The sequence below is a fragment of the Coffea arabica genome, chromosome 2e (assembly GCF_036785885.1).
Source record: "Coffea arabica cultivar ET-39 chromosome 2e, Coffea Arabica ET-39 HiFi, whole genome shotgun sequence".
Taxonomy (NCBI): Eukaryota; Viridiplantae; Streptophyta; class Magnoliopsida; order Gentianales; family Rubiaceae; genus Coffea; species Coffea arabica.
In genome coordinates, this window is record NC_092313.1 from 26,588,858 (window position 1) to 26,616,729 (window position 27,872).

The following is a 27,872-nucleotide window of genomic DNA, read 5'->3' on the forward strand; positions in this document are numbered from 1 at the left end:
ACAAACAAAACCAAAAAAATATAAACGATAAAAAATTAAACCATCATATCTCCTAAATAAAATACTAAACACATACGCGCACATATATATATGCACACATATTACAAAATATATCGTATACATATATATATATATTAATACAAAATTCACTACAACTTTGAGTACCATATAATAAATCGCATAAACATCAAACAATTTTCTACAAAAGAAAATAAACATCAAACAATAAATATTTAAAAATTCTACTATAAATTACAATGATTAGACTCTATAAGTTTCATGTGCAATCATTTCTATTCTTATAAAAAAAATTATACACATCACCTTACTTTCAATAATATCTATTTATTACTAAACTATTAATATAAAATCTCTCAGCTCTCAAAATTAATATTATCCTTTACCTATTCAGATTCTATTAATTAAAAAAATACAGCTTCCATATATTTCAATCACATTCGTTCATAACTAAATCAATATCATCTTTACTTATCGAAAAAACCTACTTAATGAATAAACACATAATTTACCAAGATATAGTATCAAATTATTCCAAATTATTAATTTATCTCATCACACAACACCCAAACTATATCAAATTTGGCAAAAAAAATATCTCTTATCCATTTATTTTTTAACAAACTTTCTATTCTTTTATATCATTTCCATAGACTTTTCCACTGCAACAATGCACACTTTCTTATCCTAGCTATCCAAATTATGAAAATATCATCATCCTAAAATACATAAACTACCTATGCCCAAAGTACAATAAATTATAACACTCTCAATGTAATTCTCCACCTAATTTTCCATCCTATGAACTTTAAAAAATTAATATATATGTTCCATTAATTTAAATAATATTTACTTATCACTAAATTAAAATTAAAAAAAAAATTTTGAAACCAATATTATCCATCAAATCTTTAGATCATATTAATTTTAAAAAACACAATACAAATCATATCAATTTTACTATATCTATTTATAAATAAATCAATCCAATATATCACTTTTCTATCTATTATTCCAACTCCATTATCATATAAAATACTCTAAATTTATATTATTAAATAAATCTTACATTAGTATAAGACAGTTAATAATGGGCACCCCGCGGGGCACCGAGCCTAGTTGTACTATAAAGAACTTATATATAAAATGGGAATGGGTGGTGAAATTTGTTGTTGGCCTTTCGTCCTTCTTCGTGTGGAAATCACATGCACCGTGATTGTTGATTTGTTGGTCCTGGATTCCTTGTGCCGGTTTTGTTCTCTTCTAGTTTCCAAACCACCTGAAACCGTGTGCCAGAAACCATATGCTTTTATCTCTCACTTCCCTCTCCGTCTCTTCTGGTTCTCTTTTTATTTCTTCCTCTTTTTTTGTCATTCTCTCTCCTTCTCTTTTCCTTTGCCATCTTCCTCTTCCTCAGGCAGCAAGACTCATAAGGTAATCTTTTTTTTTCTCTCAGATTTGTGTTAAATTTTTTTTTATTTTTTTGCACTTCTAGAAGACCTCTATTCCCCATTGTAATCTTCTTCCTCAGATTCATCTCCTGTTTCCCATTCACAAGTTTCTGACTGTTATACGGTTGTTTTTGTTCAAATTTTCTTATGTTGTTCCATTTTATTGTTATTGAACATTTCTCTTTTATTTTTTTTGGTTAGAAAACCCTTATTTTGTTTCTTTTATTTTTGCATCTAATGTTTTCCATTTGTTTTGGCTAGAAGTAAAAAGAAATCCTTGTTATTACTTTATCTTTCATTTTTTATGATGTGTTATATTAATGACATGCCAGTGATCCACATAATCTATTTCGGTGTTTCTGCCCTCCTGCTCATAAACTTTGACAGTGGAATTAGCACATGAAGAGGTAATACTTTGTCTTTATATCAGTGCTGTTTTTGGCCCTTGAGTTGTCCCCTTATTTTTTTTTCGAAACTCCAAAACTTGGGATTTTTTTAATCTTTACTTTTACTACTACACCTCCTACTTATTCCATTCCCCCTCTTTATGATTTAAGTTTTAATCAAATTTCCATAGCTGTTTCTACAATAATTATAAAGAGACGTCTCCTTTATTACAAATTGTTGATGTCATCAAATTGGGCGTTGAAAGCTGAAAATTTTTGCTTAGGTTGGATGGTTGGATGTAGTAGTTACAAGAAATAGGACAATTGAAATTTTAAAAGCATGAATTTTTCACTTTATTAATTGGAGCAAGTTCAATTAGATGTTTCTGAAATTTAGTTGATAATGTGAAAGTTTATGTTAAGCTGGGCGGTGGAACTGAATCTAATGAGTTACAATGTTGGAGCATTTGGTGCAATCTGTTTAATCTATTTTTTACCTAACTATTTGTATGCTGTGCAATTATTTTTTATTATTCAAATAAATTTCTCAATGTTTTATCTGCCGAACTGTTTTAATATTGTGGATGATTCTGTGTTATTTGATAAATTTCTCCAATGGAGAAGGTTAAGAACCTAGATACTTGCAATTTGGAAATTGGGTGGTTAATAGTTTCTATGTCATGTTTTGCAAACATCATGATCGTTATCTTCAATCGATAGTTCAAAAGTTGCTGCTTTTGCATTGTGAACTTTTTTTTGTACATTTGAATTTCTCTTCATTGTTTTCTTCCTCTTTTACTCATCTAAAATTTCCTTTTTTTTTTTTTGTGATTGCAGGTGGAGATAGTTGGGCTTTTTCCTCTTCAACATTGCTGCAATAATCTAAGATAGGGTATATTTTATTTCATTCACTAATAAAAAGTTTACTTTGATGCACTGTGATTTTTTATATTCTTTAATCAAGTTTTGATTGTGATTTTCTTGGTTATTCATTACTTGGATGCTCTTTCACGAGCTTCCTTTTACATTCATTAAGGAGAATGCCTGTTTTCTTTATTTGCTTTGCATCTCTATGCCATTAAATGTTGGATCTGTTTTTGATAGTTCTGTGTGTACTTAGTTGCTGGGTTTTCAGCCACAAATGACCAAAAGCATTGTAAGTCATCAAGGATTTCCATTATTTTATATTATTGTTTTTAAGTGCCTTTTTCTCGTGTCTTTGCATAAATCTTGCCTTTCATTTTTCTTTTGCTAGAGTACGAGTTCTTCATTAAAATTTTGCTAATTTTGTTCTGAGGGGATTGGCTTGTGTATCTAATAGGATGACATTTTGAGGATATAATATAAATTATAGTAGAATTAGTGCTCCCTATATTTGTTATTAATTTAGTTGAAAATCAACTTGTTATTGCAGGAAAATCTTGCTATTTAGACCTCACCTTTCACCAAAATGGCTTTTCTTCTCTTCTTTCTTGCCATGCAAGAGGTTTTTTATTGTCAATGGAGCTTTTTCCTTCCCTTCTTCATACCTTTTGGCTAGCTTTCGTGGTACAGTTTAGTAGTACAAAATGCAGTAAATCTCTTGGTAAAACTTAGTTATATATTCCATGAATTTGAAATGTACAAGCTAACCAATAGCTTTCACCCTATGTCAATTTTCGCTAAATTACAAGGACTAGCATATTTTACCAACCTGATTGTTTTAGTTCGGATGGTCAAACTTTTTCTTATTGGATGTGATAATCTGAAATTTAGAAATCGTATGCAGGCGTGGAAGATATTTGGCAATGAATGGACTAAAATTGTAAGAGATGTTTTAGGCAGGTAAAGGGAATTAATCCATGGTAAATGATCTATTTATTTAGTGTTTTAATTTTTGCCTTGCATTAATGCCTATATGTTTGAACATCCATTTAAGCCATTGGCAATTTGCAATTGATTAAGCAAAATCTGTGCAAGCTTAAAAAATATGTTTTCAACTCCTGTTTTTAAGTGCCATGAGTCTCTGATTATTGATTCTATCTAACTGTATAGAAAAAAGGAACTAATAAAATAGCTATATTTGCATTAGCAGATTGCTATAAGTAAGAGTAGCATGCTTGAGAAGTCAATGGAATTCCTTCCCTAAGATACTTGCATCTTATGTCTTACATGTATATTATAGTATAACTCATCCAAGAATAGTCTACTTCTATGCTGGTGAACATTTATGATATTTGGAGACTATTTTTGATGTCATTTTCTGAAGATAACATAATAGTGATTTTTGCTGATATTTGTCACTCTCAGGTGCTCCAAGAGAGCTCTAACATTTATTTTTGCAGTAAATTATGGGATTGTATTAATGTACCTTTTAGGTTGATTAATGGATGCTTCTTAATCTTTTAACTGTTAAACCTTTTTCTGAAATTCCATCAGTTTTTTGAGATGCCTAGACATGAATCTAATCAAACCTTTTGTTATAATCTAACTGAGCTGGTCAGCTGATAATGTTTCTAAACTTGGATTTTTTTTAATTTTATTTTTTTAATGTTGTTTCATATTTCTTTGAATTGAAAGGATTTTGGCTAGCTTTAGCATCACTTGATAAACAGGACCTTTCTTTAGGCAGCAAGCCTTTATGATTTTTATGAAGTTGGCAAGATATCAGTTTTTACCAGGAATTTTCAATCTCTTGTATTGTGACATAGAGAAGATTATAGTTGCTAAGTGTGATTTATAGTTGTCTTTCGTTTGTGGGTCTTTTATTTTCTCAATTCTTAAAAAGGATCCCTGCCTAAAGCCTCCATTTTTCCTTTGTTTCCAGCCTTCAAGCATGACAATGGAAGGATGCACAAAGAGAAGCACCAAAGATGGTGATAAATCCACACTGGTACAGGCGGTTAACAAAACCTGAGTTGCTTCAATTTTTTAAATTCGCTCGGTTAAAGAACACTTGTTATTCAAATTGATGTTAATTCAGAAATAGTAACTATGATATGAAAGCAAGTATTATGATATACCGCTACCAACACTTATCTCTTGATGCATACTATGTGTATGTACGAATACACGAGAAACATGTGATCCAATAACAATCCAAAAAAGATTTAAAAAAATTGCCAAAAAATCTAATGAAAAAAGAAATATAATCCTTTTGAACTTAATAATGGTAAAAAAAATATTGTAAAACCAAAAGGAAAAAGAGCTAGAATCTTAATGGTAAACAATCTGCCTGGCAACAAATCCAAAATATATCTTTTGAAATAGGCTCCGAGCACCTGCACATCCGCGGCCAAGGCTTCCTCATTCACAGTAGAAGTAAAACAAACCATGCTCACACGAATATATAGAGAGCAGCAATAATGGCTTAAAGATTGATTGGTCTCTTTACTTATTTGATTATTCCTTTGTTGTATTTGTTTTCTACGAGAGTTCTATCATTTTCATCTGAATTGTGTGATTCTCGGATTATCAAGTTTTTGGTTTCAACAATATATCACACTATTAGATAACATCATCCATAATTTTTATAATAGTATAATATAAGGTTTGGTTCTAACATCATCCTTAATTTTTACCCCAAGATTGCTAATTTTGTATTTCCTTTTCCTTTTTCATTCTTTTTTCCCTTTCTTTTAGCCAACCGTAGGAATTAACATTCTGAATTCAAATCCCATGTCTACTTTTTTTTTTTTAGCTAACAATTTTTTAAAAATAGTTATTAATTAGTAGTTATTGATAAGGCTGCTGGAATTAACTCTCTAGAATTCAAATGCCATGCTTACTTTTTTTTTTTGTTTTTGTTTTTGTACTAACAATATTTGGTGTTTTCTTTCCATCACATTGTTTCTTTCTTCTTTTTTTTAAGTGGTTATTATTTTTTTAGTACTTACTGGTAATATCACATAAATTAGCTAACTTGAATTCGAATCCAATGCCAATTTTTTTCTTTCTTTTTTTACTTACAAAATTTGTTATTTTCCTCGGGTTTCTGTTTCTTTATACTAATAATAATATTACTATAGTAGATAATGGAATAGTGCTGATATGTTGTTTCCTCATATTTTCTTTATTAGTAGTTAATTAATGATAAATAACGCTGCAAAAATTAAGTATTCTCAAGGAAACAACAACGCATGCTGATTTTTTTAATGACAGCCTTTTCTTTTTTCCAAGGTTGTTGTTTTTTTTATAATAATTTTATTATTATAATAGAATTTCATTTCCCTTTCTTTCTTCTTTTTGTTTTCCCCTTTTTTATCCAAGATTTTTTTAAAACTAACAATTTTTTTTTAAAATTTGTTATTAATTAGTAGTTATTGATAAGGCTACAGGAATTAAGTTTCCTAAATTCAAATCCCATGCTTACATTTTTTTTGTACTAACGATAGTTGTTTTTTTTTTTCCATCCGGTTGTTTCTTTCTTCTTTTTTTAAGGTGAATATTATTTTATTTAGTACTTACTGGTAAAGTCACATAAATTAGGTAACTTGAATTTGAATCCAATGGCAAATTTTTCCCTTTTCTTCACTTACAATGTTTTTTCCCAAAGTTGCTATTTTTTTACAATAATAATACTATTGTTATAGTAGAATATAAAATTGTGTTGTTACGTTGTTTCTTTCCTTTTTCTTTATTAGTAGCTAATTAATGAAAAATAATGCTGTAGAAATTAAGTATTTCTAGGGAAACAAAAACACATGCCGATTTCTTTTTTAGTTTTAAACTGCAGTATTTTCTTTTTTACAAGGTTGTTGCTTTTTTATAATAATGTTATTGTTATAATACAGTATCCTTTTCCCTTTTTCCCCTTCTTTTATTCTCTTTTTTTACCCAAAGTTTTTTTTAAGTAGTTACTAATTAATAGTTATTGATGCGGCAGCACGAACTGAGTATCCCGACGCAAGAAAACATAATACTATTCTTCTTTCTGTTATGTAAACAACTAATTAAATACTATAAAAAAAGTCTTTATATAATGTGTAAAAACTAAAGACATGAACGTCTAATAAGTCGATAGAATGTGGATTTAGTATATAAGGGTGCAAATTTAGTCCTTCCCTATAATTTTTTCAAACAAAATTTAGAAATTAAATAAAAATCAAATATCCAATTATTCTGACCCACACAATATACATATGTGCATAACCAAAGACGCACATTAATAAATCCAAATATATATTACAAAATAACTAATCCAATTTTTATACCCCATTCCAACAAATGATTTAATAAGTATCTCTATCCAAAAAATAATCTCCACACACATGAAATTTGCATCCTTTTTAATGAAACTCCTTATCCATTATTATGCCTTCATTCTTTTTTATTATGACATTATACCGCAGTTCCATTTATTAGCCCTAAAGATTTAATACCCTATTTATTTTATATATTTAATAATTATACCACCTTCGTTGCATTCATTATACAAAACAAAAAATCCATAAATTACATGAGTATAGTTCTTCTGCTAGTTTAATTTAAAAGTAAGGGACAAATCGAGCGATTTGCTGGTGAGAATTTTCTAGCGATCAGGTTGGCGGTGTAAATGGGTTGAACCGGTAATAGCTGACCCAATACATTTTAGACCCGTATCTCTCGATTTTAGTGTGTATAAAAACCAAGAGGATAGAGTCCGAGTCGATAGGTCTAATCGCTCCGTAGGATTTAGGAACGCTTGTTTTGACATCAAAGTCGATCAAAATCCACCTTGTAGTTCTGGGTACAAGAAATTAGGGTTTGTGGCTTCTGGAACAAGATGACCAGGCGCAGTGGGAAACGTGAGAAGGCGATCTCTTCTACGAGCGACGACCGCAGGAAACCTGAGAAATCAGGGGCGGAAGCGCCACCCAAAGCAGTTGGTGAGAGTGGCAGCAGCCGAAAGGTGCTGGGTCTCAAGAAGGATAACAGGCATAAGAAAATTATGAGGAATTACAGAAAAATGCAACGCGCTCGGCGCAAGGATCCTTACGCTGGTTTCCGCCAATATCCCACTAACAAGCTGGCGGATCTGGACCTAATCCACAAGTACATCAGGCAGCTAAAAGAGAGCGATGTTAGTGTTTAAATTATTAGTGGTTTCTCCTGTCATATTCTCTTTTCCTGGAATCCCATAGTCATGGATTGTATTGGTTTATATTCTTCTCTTTTTTCTTTTTTTTTTGTTTTCTGGCAGGGTTTTGACGTGGATGTTTATCCGGGTCTTTGTTTCGCAGCTGTGTACGTCCCTCGACCCGAGTTTAAGGAACCTTGCCAACTTCGAACAGATGCTATTGAAATGTCTCAGTTGGCAGTTGCCCAATTCAACAGTGACAACAGAGATAGCAAGGTTTGATCTATTTGCTGCTGGCATCCTCTCGCTGTTCCCAATTCTTTTGTTAATTATCCAATTGCTTCTAAATTTGTTCCGTCTACTTGCTGAATTTTGTGGGGCATCTTAGAGTCTAGTTTACAAGAGTTGTTGCATTGCTGCAGGGGGTACCATACGAGTTCCAAGGTATTGAGAGGGTAGTTTCATACTCTTGTAATGGGGAAATCTTTCTCATTACCTTCCAAGCTCGAGAGGCTGAAACTGATGATATCAAGACTTTTCAAGCTAAGGTGTTTGATCCTCCCGGTTTGGACGAGGAGGAGGAGAGAGAGGTCATGCTCGTCAGACTTAAAGAACTCTAGATTAATGATAATGGGGAATTGGAATGTGCGACCTCAGCTCCTTTGTCTATGTGTTTCTCTACATTTTCAAGTGTACACATCGAGTGTTCGTGTAGTGGTTGTCTTTGTATGCATGTTTGTGTTTTATCTTTAATATGAGTACAGTATCTCTCATGTCATTGTCTTGCTCAGTCGGGGAAGTACTTTAAGTCATCAGATAGCAGCTAACTGTTCCCCTTTGGGTGCTCTCTTAAGCCATGTCTTCTGTCTAATTTTAGAGTTCAATGAAAGTCTCCAATTACCCAACTATGGAGTTGTATGCAAATGGTGTTACTATGGTGGTATTTACGTGAGTAAAGGTCTGGATCTTGAAATTTGTTACTTTCCAATTTGCAGTAGGTTCTATTTTGGCAGAGCCAATGAAAGATTGCACAGAAAACAATCTTAGTACCTCTGTGTTTGCTAAAATATCAACAGAGCAATTGCAAGAAAGTTCTCGAGAAATTGTAGCACATTCAGCGAAAATGCTTTTCTAACTTTTACTGATAGATTCTTGGGTTCAAATATATGTATTACACCCTTCACTAGAGCATACATTCCGATAGCACTAGTATGGCGTGGGTGTATCTTTTGGTTTTTGGATATGTATTTTTTATGGTTACTGAGGTTTAACTTGTGTTACCCTCTATTTTGCCCTTTTATCATGTAGTATATGCCTTAAGTGGGATAAGTGAGTCTCATTAGCTAGAATATTATGTTAGTTTGGACTTGGGATGTATGCTAAATTTGCTTGGCTGCGTTTGTTTGAGAGCTTTATGTTAACATAAGCAAACATTAGCTTGATTTCACTTTCTAATGCAAAAAGAGTGAAGTACTTCCCAATCGATGACTGTTACTTTTGTTGTTAGCTGGTTTTGGCATTTCTGTCTGGTTACAACCTTCAGGCGTTATATTACTAGTGCTGCTTCATGAATGAAGAGGCTATTGGAGTTTGAAATTGTGAGACTTGTCAGGTGTTCGGATGGATGGTAGAACTTTGTTAATGTTTATTTGTGTCACTTAATGATAAATTTCATATTCAAGATATAATATTGAAATATGCTAGGGAACTATTTCTGTTACTCTTTTAGTTTGACATGCTCCCTGCAGTAATTTCCTGTATCCCCTTGTATTGGCAAGAGGAATTTGATCTCTAAACTCGAGGGGTGATGCTTACAATAGTGATAAACCTCAGGGTAGTTATGTTGTAAATTCATGCCATAGAAATTTTCAGAATTTTTTTGGTTCCTCCATTTTTTTTTTTTTGGCCCTTGCCATCTCTTTGGACGTCCCTTGTGTGTGGCTTTTCATGTGCGCATCTCGTCTTTGTTTTGTTAGCATTGGTGATTTAACAGAGCAAAATTGTTGCTTGTGAGATATGATTGAGAACTGAATGCGTTATTTTTCGCATAGATCTTTCCTTTGTAGTCCTCTGAAATTGACTGCAAGTAAATTGTCGCTTGTTAATCTCTTCCTCTTCGTCAAATCTAGACTACTACTTAAGGTTTGTTGCTTTTAGATTTCACCATGAAGTTGCTCAATCTGGTCTTGAAGCCTTTCCTGCTTCCCGAACATCAAACCCATGGCTCTCTAATTCCACAACGCGTTTCCAAGATGTGCTTTTGGGATCATCAAATTGCAGCCTCGAGGTTCTCTCTACCACACTAGAAAAGATAACCATACAACCTATGTCTAATACTTCTCGCGAACTTCTTTACGCTGTTCCAACAGGCGAAAAATGTGGCTTCTGTGGCAATTTCTAGAAAACTCTCATGGATTCAAGTGTTGACCAAAGCAAGGTGTTCTTCACAAGGGGCAAGTTTTGGAGCTCACTGCCAACAATTTCCCCGTTTGTCAACCCCATTGACAATTGCTAACTGTCCATTACCGGCCATAGAACATTGCTCAGTGTTTCTAATTGGTGGCGATTGTTCTAATAGGCATAAATAGCCATCGACTCATTTAGGGATGGCAATGGGGGCGGGTGCCCGCGGGTGCCCGCCCCGCGGGGGGCTCACGGGGCGGGGGTTGGGGCGGGGGTGGGGGGGAATTTTTTCCCCCCGCTTAGAAACGGGGCGGGGGACGGGGGTATACTCCCCCGCCCCATCCCCCGCCCCGCCACCCGCAAAAAAAAAAAAAAAAAAAATATATATATATATATATATATATAAATGACTATATATTATATGTAAGTTAATTAGTTATAAACTTATGATAATGATATTATTAGTTAGATGTATTATATAATGTATATTAGTTTATGTAATATAATTGATATTATCAATTATATGAATAATTATACATGTCTACTAATAGAATTTATTAATTAGTTATACTAAATTTACTAATACATTTATACTAAATTTCTAATTACACTTAATAGAATAACACTTTTTTCTCAAAAAAAAGCACAAACACAATGATGAATTAGTGATTGCATTTGTACTAAAAGTGAAAATTTGACTATTTTAGTTATATTTATTTCATCATATTGGATTGTATTCAAATAACTTCTGTTTGATTGTTTTTATGAGTTTCAATTGTAAAATTACAATGAATAATAATTTGGTGATGTGTTGATATTTTAGTACTTGATTATTTATTAAAATTTAATTATAATAAAATTATATAATAAAATTTTATTAACCCCGCGGGTGCCCCCGCGGGGGAAGCGGGGCAAGGCGGGGCGGGGCGGGGGGAGCTGGAGGCGGGGGACGGGGGGAACTAATAGGCAACGGGGCGGGGGACGGGGGAGGGGTCCCCCGCCCCAACCCCGCCCCGTTGCCATCCCTAGACTCATTTTTTGGATTGTAACCACTAGTTTTATATTGGCACAGCCCAAAAACGAGTGGGAATTAACAAATAATGGTTAACAAGCGGGAAGTCTGGGCAGCAGCGACAGAAAGTACAGTCAAAAGAATGGCTAGATTCTCCGCCCTAACCTCTTGTATGTTGGGTTGAAAATAATGGTTGAACAGTTGGAAATGAACAAACACTGGAGGAGATTATTTGGGATGGGAGTAGAGCGGTTAAACCAATCGAATTATTCATTAGCTCAACTCGACTTGGCTCGTAGGAGTAGAGCGGTTAAATCAATCGAACTATTCGTTAGCTCAACTCGACTTGGCTCGTTTGAGGTCGAGTTTGACTCATTTTTTGAGTTCATTTGAACTCGATATTTTCTTAGCGATTCAAGTTCGAATGGAGTACTATTTTAGGCTCATAAAGTAATCGAGTCAAGCTCAAAAGGCAAAGTCTAGTCGACTAGACTTGTTTATAACTAGGGTTGCAAACGAGTCGAATCGAGTCGAATTTTGGCCTTATCGAGTTGAGCATTGACTTACTTTCATCGAACTCGAGCTCGACGAGTTGGCAATTTTGAAACGAGCTCGAGCTCGAAAAAAATAAAAATAATTATTTTATTTTTTCTTAATAAATAATAAAATATTAAAGATATTCATGTAATTTTACTATTAAAATAAAAATAAATAAATATATATAGATATATTTACTCAAACTCGCGAGTTTAACGAGCTTAATATTTTGAACTCGAGTTCAACTTTGACTCGACCAGCTCGAGCTCGAGTCGAGTTTGAATCGAGCTGCTCGCAAGCCGGCTCGAGTCGTGAACGGCTCGATTCATTTGCACCCCTATTTATAACTCTAAATATATGATTATTTAGAATAATTTTTTTAAAAAAAATACTATAACACTTTTTGGATGTAATATATGTAATACAAAAACTATTAATCTTTTCTACACTGATAGTGTATACACTGTAAATTTTGGATGAATGACAACGATACAAAATTTGAATTTATAACGCAAATAGATAAATTTGTATAAATAATTCACTATCCAAACACACAAAAAATCCTTTTCATAAATCTATTTTACAGGCTCATCACCACTAAACTGCCCATCAAGATAAACTTGCACGTTTATTAATTTCATAAATCTATTTGTGCCCCAACACAGAAAAAGAGACTGATTAACGTTCTTAGTTGATTTAGTCATTGATTACATAGCCCCCGGGGCTAGATCACGCGGTTTGTGGCTGCTTCCGACACTCGCAGGTCGTGGGGTCGAACCATGCTCACACGAATATATAGAGAGCAGCAATAATTGCTTAAAGATTGATTGGTCTCTTTACTTATTTGATTATTCCTTTGTTGTATTTGTTTTCTACGAGAGTTCTATCATTTTCATCTGAATTGTGTGATTCTCGGATTATCAAGTTTTTGGTTTCAACAATATATCACACTATTAGATAACATCATCCATAATTTTTATAATAGTATAATATAAGGTTTGGTTCTAACATCATCCTTAATTTTTACCCCAAGATTGCTAATTTTGTATTTCCTTTTCCTTTTTTCATTCTTTTTTCCCTTTCTTTTAGCCAACCGTAGGAATTAACATTCTGAATTCAAATCCCATGTCTACTTTTTTTTTTTTAGCTAACAATTTTTTAAAAATAGTTATTAATTAGTAGTTATTGATAAGGCTGCTGGAATTAACTCTCTAGAATTCAAATGCCATGCTTACTTTTTTTTTTTGTTTTTGTTTTTGTACTAACAATATTTGGTGTTTTCTTTCCATCACATTGTTTCTTTCTTCTTTTTTTTAAGTGGTTATTATTTTTTTAGTACTTACTGGTAATATCACATAAATTAGCTAACTTGAATTCGAATCCAATGCCAATTTTTTTCTTTCTTTTTTTACTTACAAAATTTGTTATTTTCCTCGGGTTTCTGTTTCTTTATACTAATAATAATATTACTATAGTAGATAATGGAATAGTGCTGATATGTTGTTTCCTCATATTTTCTTTATTAGTAGTTAATTAATGATAAATAACGCTGCAAAAATTAAGTATTCTCAAGGAAACAACAACGCATGCTGATTTTTTTAATGACAGCCTTTTCTTTTTTCCAAGGTTGTTGTTTTTTTTATAATAATTTTATTATTATAATAGAATTTCATTTCCCTTTCTTTCTTCTTTTTGTTTTCCCCTTTTTTATCCAAGATTTTTTTAAAACTAACAATTTTTTTTTAAAATTTGTTATTAATTAGTAGTTATTGATAAGGCTACAGGAATTAAGTTTCCTAAATTCAAATCCCATGCTTACATTTTTTTTGTACTAACGATAGTTGTTTTTTTTTTTCCATCCGGATGTTTCTTTCTTCTTTTTTTAAGGTGAATATTATTTTATTTAGTACTTACTGGTAAAGTCACATAAATTAGGTAACTTGAATTTGAATCCAATGGCAAATTTTTCCCTTTTCTTCACTTACAATGTTTTTTCCCAAAGTTGCTATTTTTTTACAATAATAATACTATTGTTATAGTAGAATATAAAATTGTGTTGTTACGTTGTTTCTTTCCTTTTTCTTTATTAGTAGCTAATTAATGAAAAATAATGCTGTAGAAATTAAGTATTTCTAGGGAAACAAAAACACATGCCGATTTCTTTTTTAGTTTTAAACTGCAGTATTTTCTTTTTTACAAGGTTGTTGCTTTTTTATAATAATGTTATTGTTATAATACAGTATCCTTTTCCCTTTTTCCCCTTCTTTTATTCTCTTTTTTTACCCAAAGTTTTTTTTAAGTAGTTACTAATTAATAGTTATTGATGCGGCAGCACGAACTGAGTATCCCGACGCAAGAAAACATAATACTATTCTTCTTTCTGTTATGTAAACAACTAATTAAATACTATAAAAAAAGTCTTTATATAATGTGTAAAAACTAAAGACATGAACGTCTAATAAGTCGATAGAATGTGGATTTAGTATATAAGGGTGCAAATTTAGTCCTTCCCTATAATTTTTTCAAACAAAATTTAGAAATTAAATAAAAATCAAATATCCAATTATTCTGACCCACACAATATACATATGTGCATAACCAAAGACGCACATTAATAAATCCAAATATATATTACAAAATAACTAATCCAATTTTTATACCCCATTCCAACAAATGATTTAATAAGTATCTCTATCCAAAAAATAATCTCCACACACATGAAATTTGCATCCTTTTTAATGAAACTCCTTATCCATTATTATGCCTTCATTCTTTTTTATTATGACATTATACCGCAGTTCCATTTATTAGCCCTAAAGATTTAATACCCTATTTATTTTATATATTTAATAATTATACCACCTTCGTTGCATTCATTATACAAAACAAAAAATCCATAAATTACATGAGTATAGTTCTTCTGCTAGTTTAATTTAAAAGTAAGGGACAAATCGAGCGATTTGCTGGTGAGAATTTTCTAGCGATCAGGTTGGCGGTGTAAATGGGTTGAACCGGTAATAGCTGACCCAATACATTTTAGACCCGTATCTCTCGATTTTAGTGTGTATAAAAACCAAGAGGATAGAGTCCGAGTCGATAGGTCTAATCGCTCCGTAGGATTTAGGAACGCTTGTTTTGACATCAAAGTCGATCAAAATCCACCTTGTAGTTCTGGGTACAAGAAATTAGGGTTTGTGGCTTCTGGAACAAGATGACCAGGCGCAGTGGGAAACGTGAGAAGGCGATCTCTTCTACGAGCGACGACCGCAGGAAACCTGAGAAATCAGGGGCGGAAGCGCCACCCAAAGCAGTTGGTGAGAGTGGCAGCAGCCGAAAGGTGCTGGGTCTCAAGAAGGATAACAGGCATAAGAAAATTATGAGGAATTACAGAAAAATGCAACGCGCTCGGCGCAAGGATCCTTACGCTGGTTTCCGCCAATATCCCACTAACAAGCTGGCGGATCTGGACCTAATCCACAAGTACATCAGGCAGCTAAAAGAGAGCGATGTTAGTGTTTAAATTATTAGTGGTTTCTCCTGTCATATTCTCTTTTCCTGGAATCCCATAGTCATGGATTGTATTGGTTTATATTCTTCTCTTTTTTCTTTTTTTTTTGTTTTCTGGCAGGGTTTTGACGTGGATGTTTATCCGGGTCTTTGTTTCGCAGCTGTGTACGTCCCTCGACCCGAGTTTAAGGAACCTTGCCAACTTCGAACAGATGCTATTGAAATGTCTCAGTTGGCAGTTGCCCAATTCAACAGTGACAACAGAGATAGCAAGGTTTGATCTATTTGCTGCTGGCATCCTCTCGCTGTTCCCAATTCTTTTGTTAATTATCCAATTGCTTCTAAATTTGTTCCGTCTACTTGCTGAATTTTGTGGGGCATCTTAGAGTCTAGTTTACAAGAGTTGTTGCATTGCTGCAGGGGGTACCATACGAGTTCCAAGGTATTGAGAGGGTAGTTTCATACTCTTGTAATGGGGAAATCTTTCTCATTACCTTCCAAGCTCGAGAGGCTGAAACTGATGATATCAAGACTTTTCAAGCTAAGGTGTTTGATCCTCCCGGTTTGGACGAGGAGGAGGAGAGAGAGGTCATGCTCGTCAGACTTAAAGAACTCTAGATTAATGATAATGGGGAATTGGAATGTGCGACCTCAGCTCCTTTGTCTATGTGTTTCTCTACATTTTCAAGTGTACACATCGAGTGTTCGTGTAGTGGTTGTCTTTGTATGCATGTTTGTGTTTTATCTTTAATATGAGTACAGTATCTCTCATGTCATTGTCTTGCTCAGTCGGGGAAGTACTTTAAGTCATCAGATAGCAGCTAACTGTTCCCCTTTGGGTGCTCTCTTAAGCCATGTCTTCTGTCTAATTTTAGAGTTCAATGAAAGTCTCCAATTACCCAACTATGGAGTTGTATGCAAATGGTGTTACTATGGTGGTATTTACGTGAGTAAAGGTCTGGATCTTGAAATTTGTTACTTTCCAATTTGCAGTAGGTTCTATTTTGGCAGAGCCAATGAAAGATTGCACAGAAAACAATCTTAGTACCTCTGTGTTTGCTAAAATATCAACAGAGCAATTGCAAGAAAGTTCTCGAGAAATTGTAGCACATTCAGCGAAAATGCTTTTCTAACTTTTACTGATAGATTCTTGGGTTCAAATATATGTATTACACCCTTCACTAGAGCATACATTCCGATAGCACTAGTATGGCGTGGGTGTATCTTTTGGTTTTTGGATATGTATTTTTTATGGTTACTGAGGTTTAACTTGTGTTACCCTCTATTTTGCCCTTTTATCATGTAGTATATGCCTTAAGTGGGATAAGTGAGTCTCATTAGCTAGAATATTATGTTAGTTTGGACTTGGGATGTATGCTAAATTTGCTTGGCTGCGTTTGTTTGAGAGCTTTATGTTAACATAAGCAAACATTAGCTTGATTTCACTTTCTAATGCAAAAAGAGTGAAGTACTTCCCAATCGATGACTGTTACTTTTGTTGTTAGCTGGTTTTGGCATTTCTGTCTGGTTACAACCTTCAGGCGTTATATTACTAGTGCTGCTTCATGAATGAAGAGGCTATTGGAGTTTGAAATTGTGAGACTTGTCAGGTGTTCGGATGGATGGTAGAACTTTGTTAATGTTTATTTGTGTCACTTAATGATAAATTTCATATTCAAGATATAATATTGAAATATGCTAGGGAACTATTTCTGTTACTCTTTTAGTTTGACATGCTCCCTGCAGTAATTTCCTGTATCCCCTTGTATTGGCAAGAGGAATTTGATCTCTAAACTCGAGGGGTGATGCTTACAATAGTGATAAACCTCAGGGTAGTTATGTTGTAAATTCATGCCATAGAAATTTTCAGAATTTTTTTGGTTCCTCCATTTTTTTTTTTTTGGCCCTTGCCATCTCTTTGGACGTCCCTTGTGTGTGGCTTTTCATGTGCGCATCTCGTCTTTGTTTTGTTAGCATTGGTGATTTAACAGAGCAAAATTGTTGCTTGTGAGATATGATTGAGAACTGAATGCGTTATTTTTCGCATAGATCTTTCCTTTGTAGTCCTCTGAAATTGACTGCAAGTAAATTGTCGCTTGTTAATCTCTTCCTCTTCGTCAAATCTAGACTACTACTTAAGGTTTGTTGCTTTTAGATTTCACCATGAAGTTGCTCAATCTGGTCTTGAAGCCTTTCCTGCTTCCCGAACATCAAACCCATGGCTCTCTAATTCCACAACGCGTTTCCAAGATGTGCTTTTGGGATCATCAAATTGCAGCCTCGAGGTTCTCTCTACCACACTAGAAAAGATAACCATACAACCTATGTCTAATACTTCTCGCGAACTTCTTTACGCTGTTCCAACAGGCGAAAAATGTGGCTTCTGTGGCAATTTCTAGAAAACTCTCATGGATTCAAGTGTTGACCAAAGCAAGGTGTTCTTCACAAGGGGCAAGTTTTGGAGCTCACTGCCAACAATTTCCCCGTTTGTCAACCCCATTGACAATTGCTAACTGTCCATTACCGGCCATAGAACATTGCTCAGTGTTTCTAATTGGTGGCGATTGTTCTAATAGGCATAAATAGCCATCGACTCATTTAGGGATGGCAATGGGGGCGGGTGCCCGCGGGTGCCCGCCCCGCGGGGGGCTCACGGGGCGGGGGTTGGGGCGGGGGTGGGGGGGAATTTTTTCCCCCCGCTTAGAAACGGGGCGGGGGACGGGGGTATACTCCCCCGCCCCATCCCCCGCCCCGCCACCCGCAAAAAAAAAAAAAAAAAAAATATATATATATATATATATATATAAATGACTATATATTATATGTAAGTTAATTAGTTATAAACTTATGATAATGATATTATTAGTTAGATGTATTATATAATGTATATTAGTTTATGTAATATAATTGATATTATCAATTATATGAATAATTATACATGTCTACTAATAGAATTTATTAATTAGTTATACTAAATTTACTAATACATTTATACTAAATTTCTAATTACACTTAATAGAATAACACTTTTTTCTCAAAAAAAAGCACAAACACAATGATGAATTAGTGATTGCATTTGTACTAAAAGTGAAAATTTGACTATTTTAGTTATATTTATTTCATCATATTGGATTGTATTCAAATAACTTCTGTTTGATTGTTTTTATGAGTTTCAATTGTAAAATTACAATGAATAATAATTTGGTGATGTGTTGATATTTTAGTACTTGATTATTTATTAAAATTTAATTATAATAAAATTATATAATAAAATTTTATTAACCCCGCGGGTGCCCCCGCGGGGGAAGCGGGGCAAGGCGGGGCGGGGCGGGGGGAGCTGGAGGCGGGGGACGGGGGGAACTAATAGGCAACGGGGCGGGGGACGGGGGAGGGGTCCCCCGCCCCAACCCCGCCCCGTTGCCATCCCTAGACTCATTTTTTGGATTGTAACCACTAGTTTTATATTGGCACAGCCCAAAAACGAGTGGGAATTAACAAATAATGGTTAACAAGCGGGAAGTCTGGGCAGCAGCGACAGAAAGTACAGTCAAAAGAATGGCTAGATTCTCCGCCCTAACCTCTTGTATGTTGGGTTGAAAATAATGGTTGAACAGTTGGAAATGAACAAACACTGGAGGAGATTATTTGGGATGGGAGTAGAGCGGTTAAACCAATCGAATTATTCATTAGCTCAACTCGACTTGGCTCGTAGGAGTAGAGCGGTTAAATCAATCGAACTATTCGTTAGCTCAACTCGACTTGGCTCGTTTGAGGTCGAGTTTGACTCATTTTTTGAGTTCATTTGAACTCGATATTTTCTTAGCGATTCAAGTTCGAATGGAGTACTATTTTAGGCTCATAAAGTAATCGAGTCAAGCTCAAAAGGCAAAGTCTAGTCGACTAGACTTGTTTATAACTAGGGTTGCAAACGAGTCGAATCGAGTCGAATTTTGGCCTTATCGAGTTGAGCATTGACTTACTTTCATCGAACTCGAGCTCGACGAGTTGGCAATTTTGAAACGAGCTCGAGCTCGAAAAAAATAAAAATAATTATTTTATTTTTTCTTAATAAATAATAAAATATTAAAGATATTCATGTAATTTTACTATTAAAATAAAAATAAATAAATATATATAGATATATTTACTCAAACTCGCGAGTTTAACGAGCTTAATATTTTGAACTCGAGTTCAACTTTGACTCGACCAGCTCGAGCTCGAGTCGAGTTTGAATCGAGCTGCTCGCAAGCCGGCTCGAGTCGTGAACGGCTCGATTCATTTGCACCCCTATTTATAACTCTAAATATATGATTATTTAGAATAATTTTTTTAAAAAAAATACTATAACACTTTTTGGATGTAATATATGTAATACAAAAACTATTAATCTTTTCTACACTGATAGTGTATACACTGTAAATTTTGGATGAATGACAACGATACAAAATTTGAATTTATAACGCAAATAGATAAATTTGTATAAATAATTCACTATCCAAACACACAAAAAATCCTTTTCATAAATCTATTTTACAGGCTCATCACCACTAAACTGCCCATCAAGATAAACTTGCACGTTTATTAATTTCATAAATCTATTTGTGCCCCAACACAGAAAAAGAGACTGATTAACGTTCTTAGTTGATTTAGTCATTGATTACATAGCCCCCGGGGCTAGATCACGCGGTTTGTGGCTGCTTCCGACACTCGCAGGTCGTGGGGTCGAACCATGCTCACACGAATATATAGAGAGCAGCAATAATTGCTTAAAGATTGATTGGTCTCTTTACTTATTTGATTATTCCTTTGTTGTATTTGTTTTCTACGAGAGTTCTATCATTTTCATCTGAATTGTGTGATTCTCGGATTATCAAGTTTTTGGTTTCAACAATATATCACACTATTAGATAACATCATCCATAATTTTTATAATAGTATAATATAAGGTTTGGTTCTAACATCATCCTTAATTTTTACCCCAAGATTGCTAATTTTGTATTTCCTTTTCCTTTTTTCATTCTTTTTTCCCTTTCTTTTAGCCAACCGTAGGAATTAACATTCTGAATTCAAATCCCATGTCTACTTTTTTTTTTTTAGCTAACAATTTTTTAAAAATAGTTATTAATTAGTAGTTATTGATAAGGCTGCTGGAATTAACTCTCTAGAATTCAAATGCCATGCTTACTTTTTTTTTTTGTTTTTGTTTTTGTACTAACAATATTTGGTGTTTTCTTTCCATCACATTGTTTCTTTCTTCTTTTTTTTAAGTGGTTATTATTTTTTTAGTACTTACTGGTAATATCACATAAATTAGCTAACTTGAATTCGAATCCAATGCCAATTTTTTTCTTTCTTTTTTTACTTACAAAATTTGTTATTTTCCTCGGGTTTCTGTTTCTTTATACTAATAATAATATTACTATAGTAGATAATGGAATAGTGCTGATATGTTGTTTCCTCATATTTTCTTTATTAGTAGTTAATTAATGATAAATAACGCTGCAAAAATTAAGTATTCTCAAGGAAACAACAACGCATGCTGATTTTTTTAATGACAGCCTTTTCTTTTTTCCAAGGTTGTTGTTTTTTTTATAATAATTTTATTATTATAATAGAATTTCATTTCCCTTTCTTTCTTCTTTTTGTTTTCCCCTTTTTTATCCAAGATTTTTTTAAAACTAACAATTTTTTTTTAAAATTTGTTATTAATTAGTAGTTATTGATAAGGCTACAGGAATTAAGTTTCCTAAATTCAAATCCCATGCTTACATTTTTTTTGTACTAACGATAGTTGTTTTTTTTTTTCCATCCGGATGTTTCTTTCTTCTTTTTTTAAGGTGAATATTATTTTATTTAGTACTTACTGGTAAAGTCACATAAATTAGGTAACTTGAATTTGAATCCAATGGCAAATTTTTCCCTTTTCTTCACTTACAATGTTTTTTCCCAAAGTTGCTATTTTTTTACAATAATAATACTATTGTTATAGTAGAATATAAAATTGTGTTGTTACGTTGTTTCTTTCCTTTTTCTTTATTAGTAGCTAATTAATGAAAAATAATGCTGTAGAAATTAAGTATTTCTAGGGAAACAAAAACACATGCCGATTTCTTTTTTAGTTTTAAACTGCAGTATTTTCTTTTTTACAAGGTTGTTGCTTTTTTATAATAATGTTATTGTTATAATACAGTATCCTTTTCCCTTTTTCCCCTTCTTTTATTCTCTTTTTTTACCCAAAGTTTTTTTTAAGTAGTTACTAATTAATAGTTATTGATGCAGCAGCACGAACTGAGTATCCCGACGCAAGAAAACATAATACTATTCTTCTTTCTGTTATGTAAACAACTAATTAAATACTATAAAAAAAGTCTTTATATAATGTGTAAAAACTAAAGACATGAACGTCTAATAAGTCGATAGAATGTGGATTTAGTATATAAGGGTGCAAATTTAGTCCTTCCCTATAATTTTTTCAAACAAAATTTAGAAATTAAATAAAAATCAAATATCCAATTATTCTGACCCACACAATATACATATGTGCATAACCAAAGACGCACATTAATAAATCCAAATATATATTACAAAATAACTAATCCAATTTTTATACCCCATTCCAACAAATGATTTAATAAGTATCTCTATCCAAAAAATAATCTCCACACACATGAAATTTGCATCCTTTTTAATGAAACTCCTTATCCATTATTATGCCTTCATTCTTTTTTATTATGACATTATACCGCAGTTCCATTTATTAGCCCTAAAGATTTAATACCCTATTTATTTTATATATTTAATAATTATACCACCTTCGTTGCATTCATTATACAAAACAAAAAATCCATAAATTACATGAGTATAGTTCTTCTGCTAGTTTAATTTAAAAGTAAGGGACAAATCGAGCGATTTGCTGGTGAGAATTTTCTAGCGATCAGGTTGGCGGTGTAAATGGGTTGAACCGGTAATAGCTGACCCAATACATTTTAGACCCGTATCTCTCGATTTTAGTGTGTATAAAAACCAAGAGGATAGAGTCCGAGTCGATAGGTCTAATCGCTCCGTAGGATTTAGGAACGCTTGTTTTGACATCAAAGTCGATCAAAATCCACCTTGTAGTTCTGGGTACAAGAAATTAGGGTTTGTGGCTTCTGGAACAAGATGACCAGGCGCAGTGGGAAACGTGAGAAGGCGATCTCTTCTACGAGCGACGACCGCAGGAAACCTGAGAAATCAGGGGCGGAAGCGCCACCCAAAGCAGTTGGTGAGAGTGGCAGCAGCCGAAAGGTGCTGGGTCTCAAGAAGGATAACAGGCATAAGAAAATTATGAGGAATTACAGAAAAATGCAACGCGCTCGGCGCAAGGATCCTTACGCTGGTTTCCGCCAATATCCCACTAACAAGCTGGCGGATCTGGACCTAATCCACAAGTACATCAGGCAGCTAAAAGAGAGCGATGTTAGTGTTTAAATTATTAGTGGTTTCTCCTGTCATATTCTCTTTTCCTGGAATCCCATAGTCATGGATTGTATTGGTTTATATTCTTCTCTTTTTTCTTTTTTTTTTGTTTTCTGGCAGGGTTTTGACGTGGATGTTTATCCGGGTCTTTGTTTCGCAGCTGTGTACGTCCCTCGACCCGAGTTTAAGGAACCTTGCCAACTTCGAACAGATGCTATTGAAATGTCTCAGTTGGCAGTTGCCCAATTCAACAGTGACAACAGAGATAGCAAGGTTTGATCTATTTGCTGCTGGCATCCTCTCGCTGTTCCCAATTCTTTTGTTAATTATCCAATTGCTTCTAAATTTGTTCCGTCTACTTGCTGAATTTTGTGGGGCATCTTAGAGTCTAGTTTACAAGAGTTGTTGCATTGCTGCAGGGGGTACCATACGAGTTCCAAGGTATTGAGAGGGTAGTTTCATACTCTTGTAATGGGGAAATCTTTCTCATTACCTTCCAAGCTCGAGAGGCTGAAACTGATGATATCAAGACTTTTCAAGCTAAGGTGTTTGATCCTCCCGGTTTGGACGAGGAGGAGGAGAGAGAGGTCATGCTCGTCAGACTTAAAGAACTCTAGATTAATGATAATGGGGAATTGGAATGTGCGACCTCAGCTCCTTTGTCTATGTGTTTCTCTACATTTTCAAGTGTACACATCGAGTGTTCGTGTAGTGGTTGTCTTTGTATGCATGTTTGTGTTTTATCTTTAATATGAGTACAGTATCTCTCATGTCATTGTCTTGCTCAGTCGGGGAAGTACTTTAAGTCATCAGATAGCAGCTAACTGTTCCCCTTTGGGTGCTCTCTTAAGCCATGTCTTCTGTCTAATTTTAGAGTTCAATGAAAGTCTCCAATTACCCAACTATGGAGTTGTATGCAAATGGTGTTACTATGGTGGTATTTACGTGAGTAAAGGTCTGGATCTTGAAATTTGTTACTTTCCAATTTGCAGTAGGTTCTATTTTGGCAGAGCCAATGAAAGATTGCACAGAAAACAATCTTAGTACCTCTGTGTTTGCTAAAATATCAACAGAGCAATTGCAAGAAAGTTCTCGAGAAATTGTAGCACATTCAGCGAAAATGCTTTTCTAACTTTTACTGATAGATTCTTGGGTTCAAATATATGTATTACACCCTTCACTAGAGCATACATTCCGATAGCACTAGTATGGCGTGGGTGTATCTTTTGGTTTTTGGATATGTATTTTTTATGGTTACTGAGGTTTAACTTGTGTTACCCTCTATTTTGCCCTTTTATCATGTAGTATATGCCTTAAGTGGGATAAGTGAGTCTCATTAGCTAGAATATTATGTTAGTTTGGACTTGGGATGTATGCTAAATTTGCTTGGCTGCGTTTGTTTGAGAGCTTTATGTTAACATAAGCAAACATTAGCTTGATTTCACTTTCTAATGCAAAAAGAGTGAAGTACTTCCCAATCGATGACTGTTACTTTTGTTGTTAGCTGGTTTTGGCATTTCTGTCTGGTTACAACCTTCAGGCGTTATATTACTAGTGCTGCTTCATGAATGAAGAGGCTATTGGAGTTTGAAATTGTGAGACTTGTCAGGTGTTCGGATGGATGGTAGAACTTTGTTAATGTTTATTTGTGTCACTTAATGATAAATTTCATATTCAAGATATAATATTGAAATATGCTAGGGAACTATTTCTGTTACTCTTTTAGTTTGACATGCTCCCTGCAGTAATTTCCTGTATCCCCTTGTATTGGCAAGAGGAATTTGATCTCTAAACTCGAGGGGTGATGCTTACAATAGTGATAAACCTCAGGGTAGTTATGTTGTAAATTCATGCCATAGAAATTTTCAGAATTTTTTTGGTTCCTCCATTTTTTTTTTTTTGGCCCTTGCCATCTCTTTGGACGTCCCTTGTGTGTGGCTTTTCATGTGCGCATCTCGTCTTTGTTTTGTTAGCATTGGTGATTTAACAGAGCAAAATTGTTGCTTGTGAGATATGATTGAGAACTGAATGCGTTATTTTTCGCATAGATCTTTCCTTTGTAGTCCTCTGAAATTGACTGCAAGTAAATTGTTGCTTGTTAATCTCTTCCCCTTCGTCAAATCTAGACTACTACATAAGGTTTGTTGCTTTTAGATTTCACCATGAAGTTGCTCAATCTGGTCTTGAAGCCTTTCCTGCTTCCCGAACATCAAACCCATGGCTTTCTAATTCCACAACGCGTTTCCAAGATGTGCTTTTGGGATCATCAAATTGCAGCCTCGAGGTTCTCTCTACCACACTAGAAAAGATAACCATATAACCTATGTCTAATACTTCTCGCGAACTTCTTTACGCTGTTCCAACAGGCGAAAAATGTGGCTTCTGTGGCAATTTCTAGAAAACTCTCATGGATTCAAGTGTTGACCAAAGCAAGGTGTTCTTCACAAGGGGCACGTTTTGGAGCTCACTGCCAACAATTTCCCCGTCAACCCCATTGACAATTGCTAACTGTCCATTACCGGCCATAGAACATTGCTCAGTGTTTCTAATTGGTGGCGATTGTTCTAATAGGCATAAATAGCCATCGACTCATTTTTTGGATTGTAACCAACCACTAGTTTTATATTGGCACAGCCCAAAAACGAGTGGGAATTAACAAATAATGGTTAACAAGCGGGAAGTCTGGGCAGCAGCGACAGAAAGTACAGTCAAAAGAATGGCTAGATTCTCCGTCCTAACCTCTTGTATGTTGGGTTGAAAATAATGGTTGAACACTTGGAAATGAACAAACACTGGAGGAGATTATTTGGGATGGGAGTAGAGCGGTTAAACCAATCAAATTATTCATTAGCTCAACTCGACTTAGCTCGTAGGAGTTGAGCGGTTAAATCAATCGAACTATTCGTTAGCTCAACTCGACTTGGCTCGTATGAGGTCGAGTTTGACTCATTTTTTGAGTTCATTTGAACTCGATATTTTCTTAGCGATTCAAGTTCGAATGGAGTACTATTTTAGGCTCATAAGGTAATCGAGTCAAGCTCAAAAGGCAAAGTCTAGTCGACTCGACTTGTTTATAACTAAGGTTGCAAACGAGTCGAACCGAGTCGAATTTTGGCCTTATCGAGTTGAGCCTTGATTTACTTTCATCGAACTCGAGCTCGACGAGCTGGCAATTTTGAAGCGAGCTCGACTCGATTCGATCCGAGCTCGAGCTCGAAAAAAATAAAAATAATTATTTTATTTTTTTCTTAATAAATAATAAAATATTAAGGATATTTATGTAATTTTACTATTAAAATAAAAAAAAATAAATATATATATATATTTACTCGAGCTCGAGAGTTTAATGAGCTTAATATTTTGAACTCGAGCTCAACTTTGACTCGACCAGCTCGAGCTGCTCGCAAGCCGGCTCGAGTCGTGAACGGCTCGATTCATTTGCACCCCTATTTATAACTCTAAATATGTGATTATTTAGAATAATTTTTTTTAAAAAAATACTATAACACTTTTTGGATATAATATATGTAATACAAAAAATATTAATCTTTTCTACACTGATAGTGTATACACTGTAAATTTTTTATGAATGACAACTATACAAAATTTGAATTTATAACGCAAATAGATAAATTTGTGTAAATAATTCACTATCCAAACACACAAAAAATCCTTTTCATAAATCTATTTTACAGGCTCATCACCACTAAACTGCCCATCAAGATAAACTTGCACGTTTATTAATTTCATAAATCTATTTGTGCCCCAGCACAGAAAAAGAGACTGATTAACTTTCTTAGTTGATCTAGTCATTGATTACGTGTTTGCTCTTGAGCAATCCATATTCCATAACACTGTACCGTTTGTATTAGATTCGTTCTTCTAGGTAGGATTAGATTCTTTTACTCCAACATAATTTTATGCCATGCAACATTCTAGATTGTGTTTTTTGCAGAAAATTTTTATGTTTTGTGTGAATTGATTTTCCAATCATCTTTTTAGCTCACATGCATGTACACTTTTCTGCAAAAAACTCCTAAAAATAACAATTGAAACCAGAAATTTTCCAGGAAGTGGTTTAACTAAATTGTCTAAAATTAAAATGAAACTTATACAAGAACTAAGAAGTAATTTCCTAGGAAAAAGGGGAGAAAAAAAAAAAGAGTGAAACACAACAGACTAAATTGAGGGTTGGCACGAAACTTTGCTGGCAAGGGAAACAAATAAAGTTGCATAAATGTGGAAATATGGCCTCATAAATAACAATCATCCTTAGGATTCTCAAAAATCGAGTTTATTGTCAAAATAACTCTCCTTTTAAAACATATACCCAAAGTAACCTAATTTTAAAATTTATGATCTTTTTTTTGCCACATAGGTTGCACATGTGGAAATAGAGGCACACTCTATTTCTTTTTTCCATCTAATATCTTCCTCAAGTATTTTTTTTTCCTTTCGTTGTCTTTTCCTTGTCAAACGTCATTTTGAGATGTCAGTATTTATATTAACAGTATGTAAAACTTCATTATCATCCTTGATAATATCAAGGTAAACAAAGATTATTCTCTCATCTTTTCTATTTTGCAGTTTTTGGAACATTGCTATAGCGCTCAAAAAAATTTTGAATATTAATGGTATAACAAATGATTTCCCACACCATGTGTTTGATAAAATGTTTAGAAGAAAAACTACACAACAACATAGATTCGTGCTCAATATGTTTGATTTCCACCACATATATGAGCATGTTCAGTTATAGTGCCTCTCTATCACATGATCAAATAATCTCGTATACTTAAAATATTTTGGCACATTTATTCAACGTCAATCGGTGGCTTGTGTTATAGATAGCATGACAATATTTGCTTAATTAATGATTTTTTTAATTTTGTGTAGGCAGTGTTACTAAATTTTGTAGCAATGGTTGGAGGAAATGTTACTATATTTTTTTATTAGAATGGTAGGATGACAACAGGCACACATGGTCTTAGTTACGAGGGTGCTGCTCCAAAAACCATTCGAGTAAGTTATCAAATAAAATACCATGAACTCATGGACAAGAT

General features: G+C 33.9%; 3 protein-coding genes and 1 long non-coding RNA gene across 4 annotated transcripts; all 4 read left to right on the top strand.

The window, feature by feature from the left end:
- Window positions 1–1,280: 1,280 nt before the first annotated feature.
- On the top strand, window positions 1,281–4,854 carry LOC113732199 (uncharacterized). The gene is made up of 5 exons (XR_003458697.2): window positions 1,281–1,452; window positions 1,802–1,876; window positions 2,693–2,747; window positions 3,624–3,679; window positions 4,662–4,854. It is a non-coding gene; the product is annotated as an uncharacterized lncRNA (long non-coding RNA).
- A 2,444-nt stretch (window positions 4,855–7,298) lies between these two features.
- Window positions 7,299–8,872, top strand: LOC113732200 (uncharacterized). The gene is made up of 3 exons (XM_027257857.2): window positions 7,299–7,895; window positions 8,016–8,168; window positions 8,315–8,872. The coding sequence occupies exons 1-3, from the start codon at window positions 7,599–7,601 to the stop codon at window positions 8,510–8,512; spliced, it is 648 nt and encodes a 215-aa protein (XP_027113658.1). The 5' UTR covers window positions 7,299–7,598; the 3' UTR covers window positions 8,513–8,872.
- A 5,883-nt stretch (window positions 8,873–14,755) lies between these two features.
- Window positions 14,756–16,329, top strand: LOC140036943 (uncharacterized). The gene is made up of 3 exons (XM_072080198.1): window positions 14,756–15,352; window positions 15,473–15,625; window positions 15,772–16,329. The coding sequence occupies exons 1-3, from the start codon at window positions 15,056–15,058 to the stop codon at window positions 15,967–15,969; spliced, it is 648 nt and encodes a 215-aa protein (XP_071936299.1). The 5' UTR covers window positions 14,756–15,055; the 3' UTR covers window positions 15,970–16,329.
- A 5,883-nt stretch (window positions 16,330–22,212) lies between these two features.
- LOC140036944 (uncharacterized) lies at window positions 22,213–23,786 on the top strand. The gene is made up of 3 exons (XM_072080199.1): window positions 22,213–22,809; window positions 22,930–23,082; window positions 23,229–23,786. Exons 1-3 carry the CDS (start codon window positions 22,513–22,515, stop codon window positions 23,424–23,426), a joined length of 648 nt encoding a protein of 215 aa, XP_071936300.1. The 5' UTR covers window positions 22,213–22,512; the 3' UTR covers window positions 23,427–23,786.
- The last annotated feature ends 4,086 nt before the right edge of the window (window positions 23,787–27,872 follow it).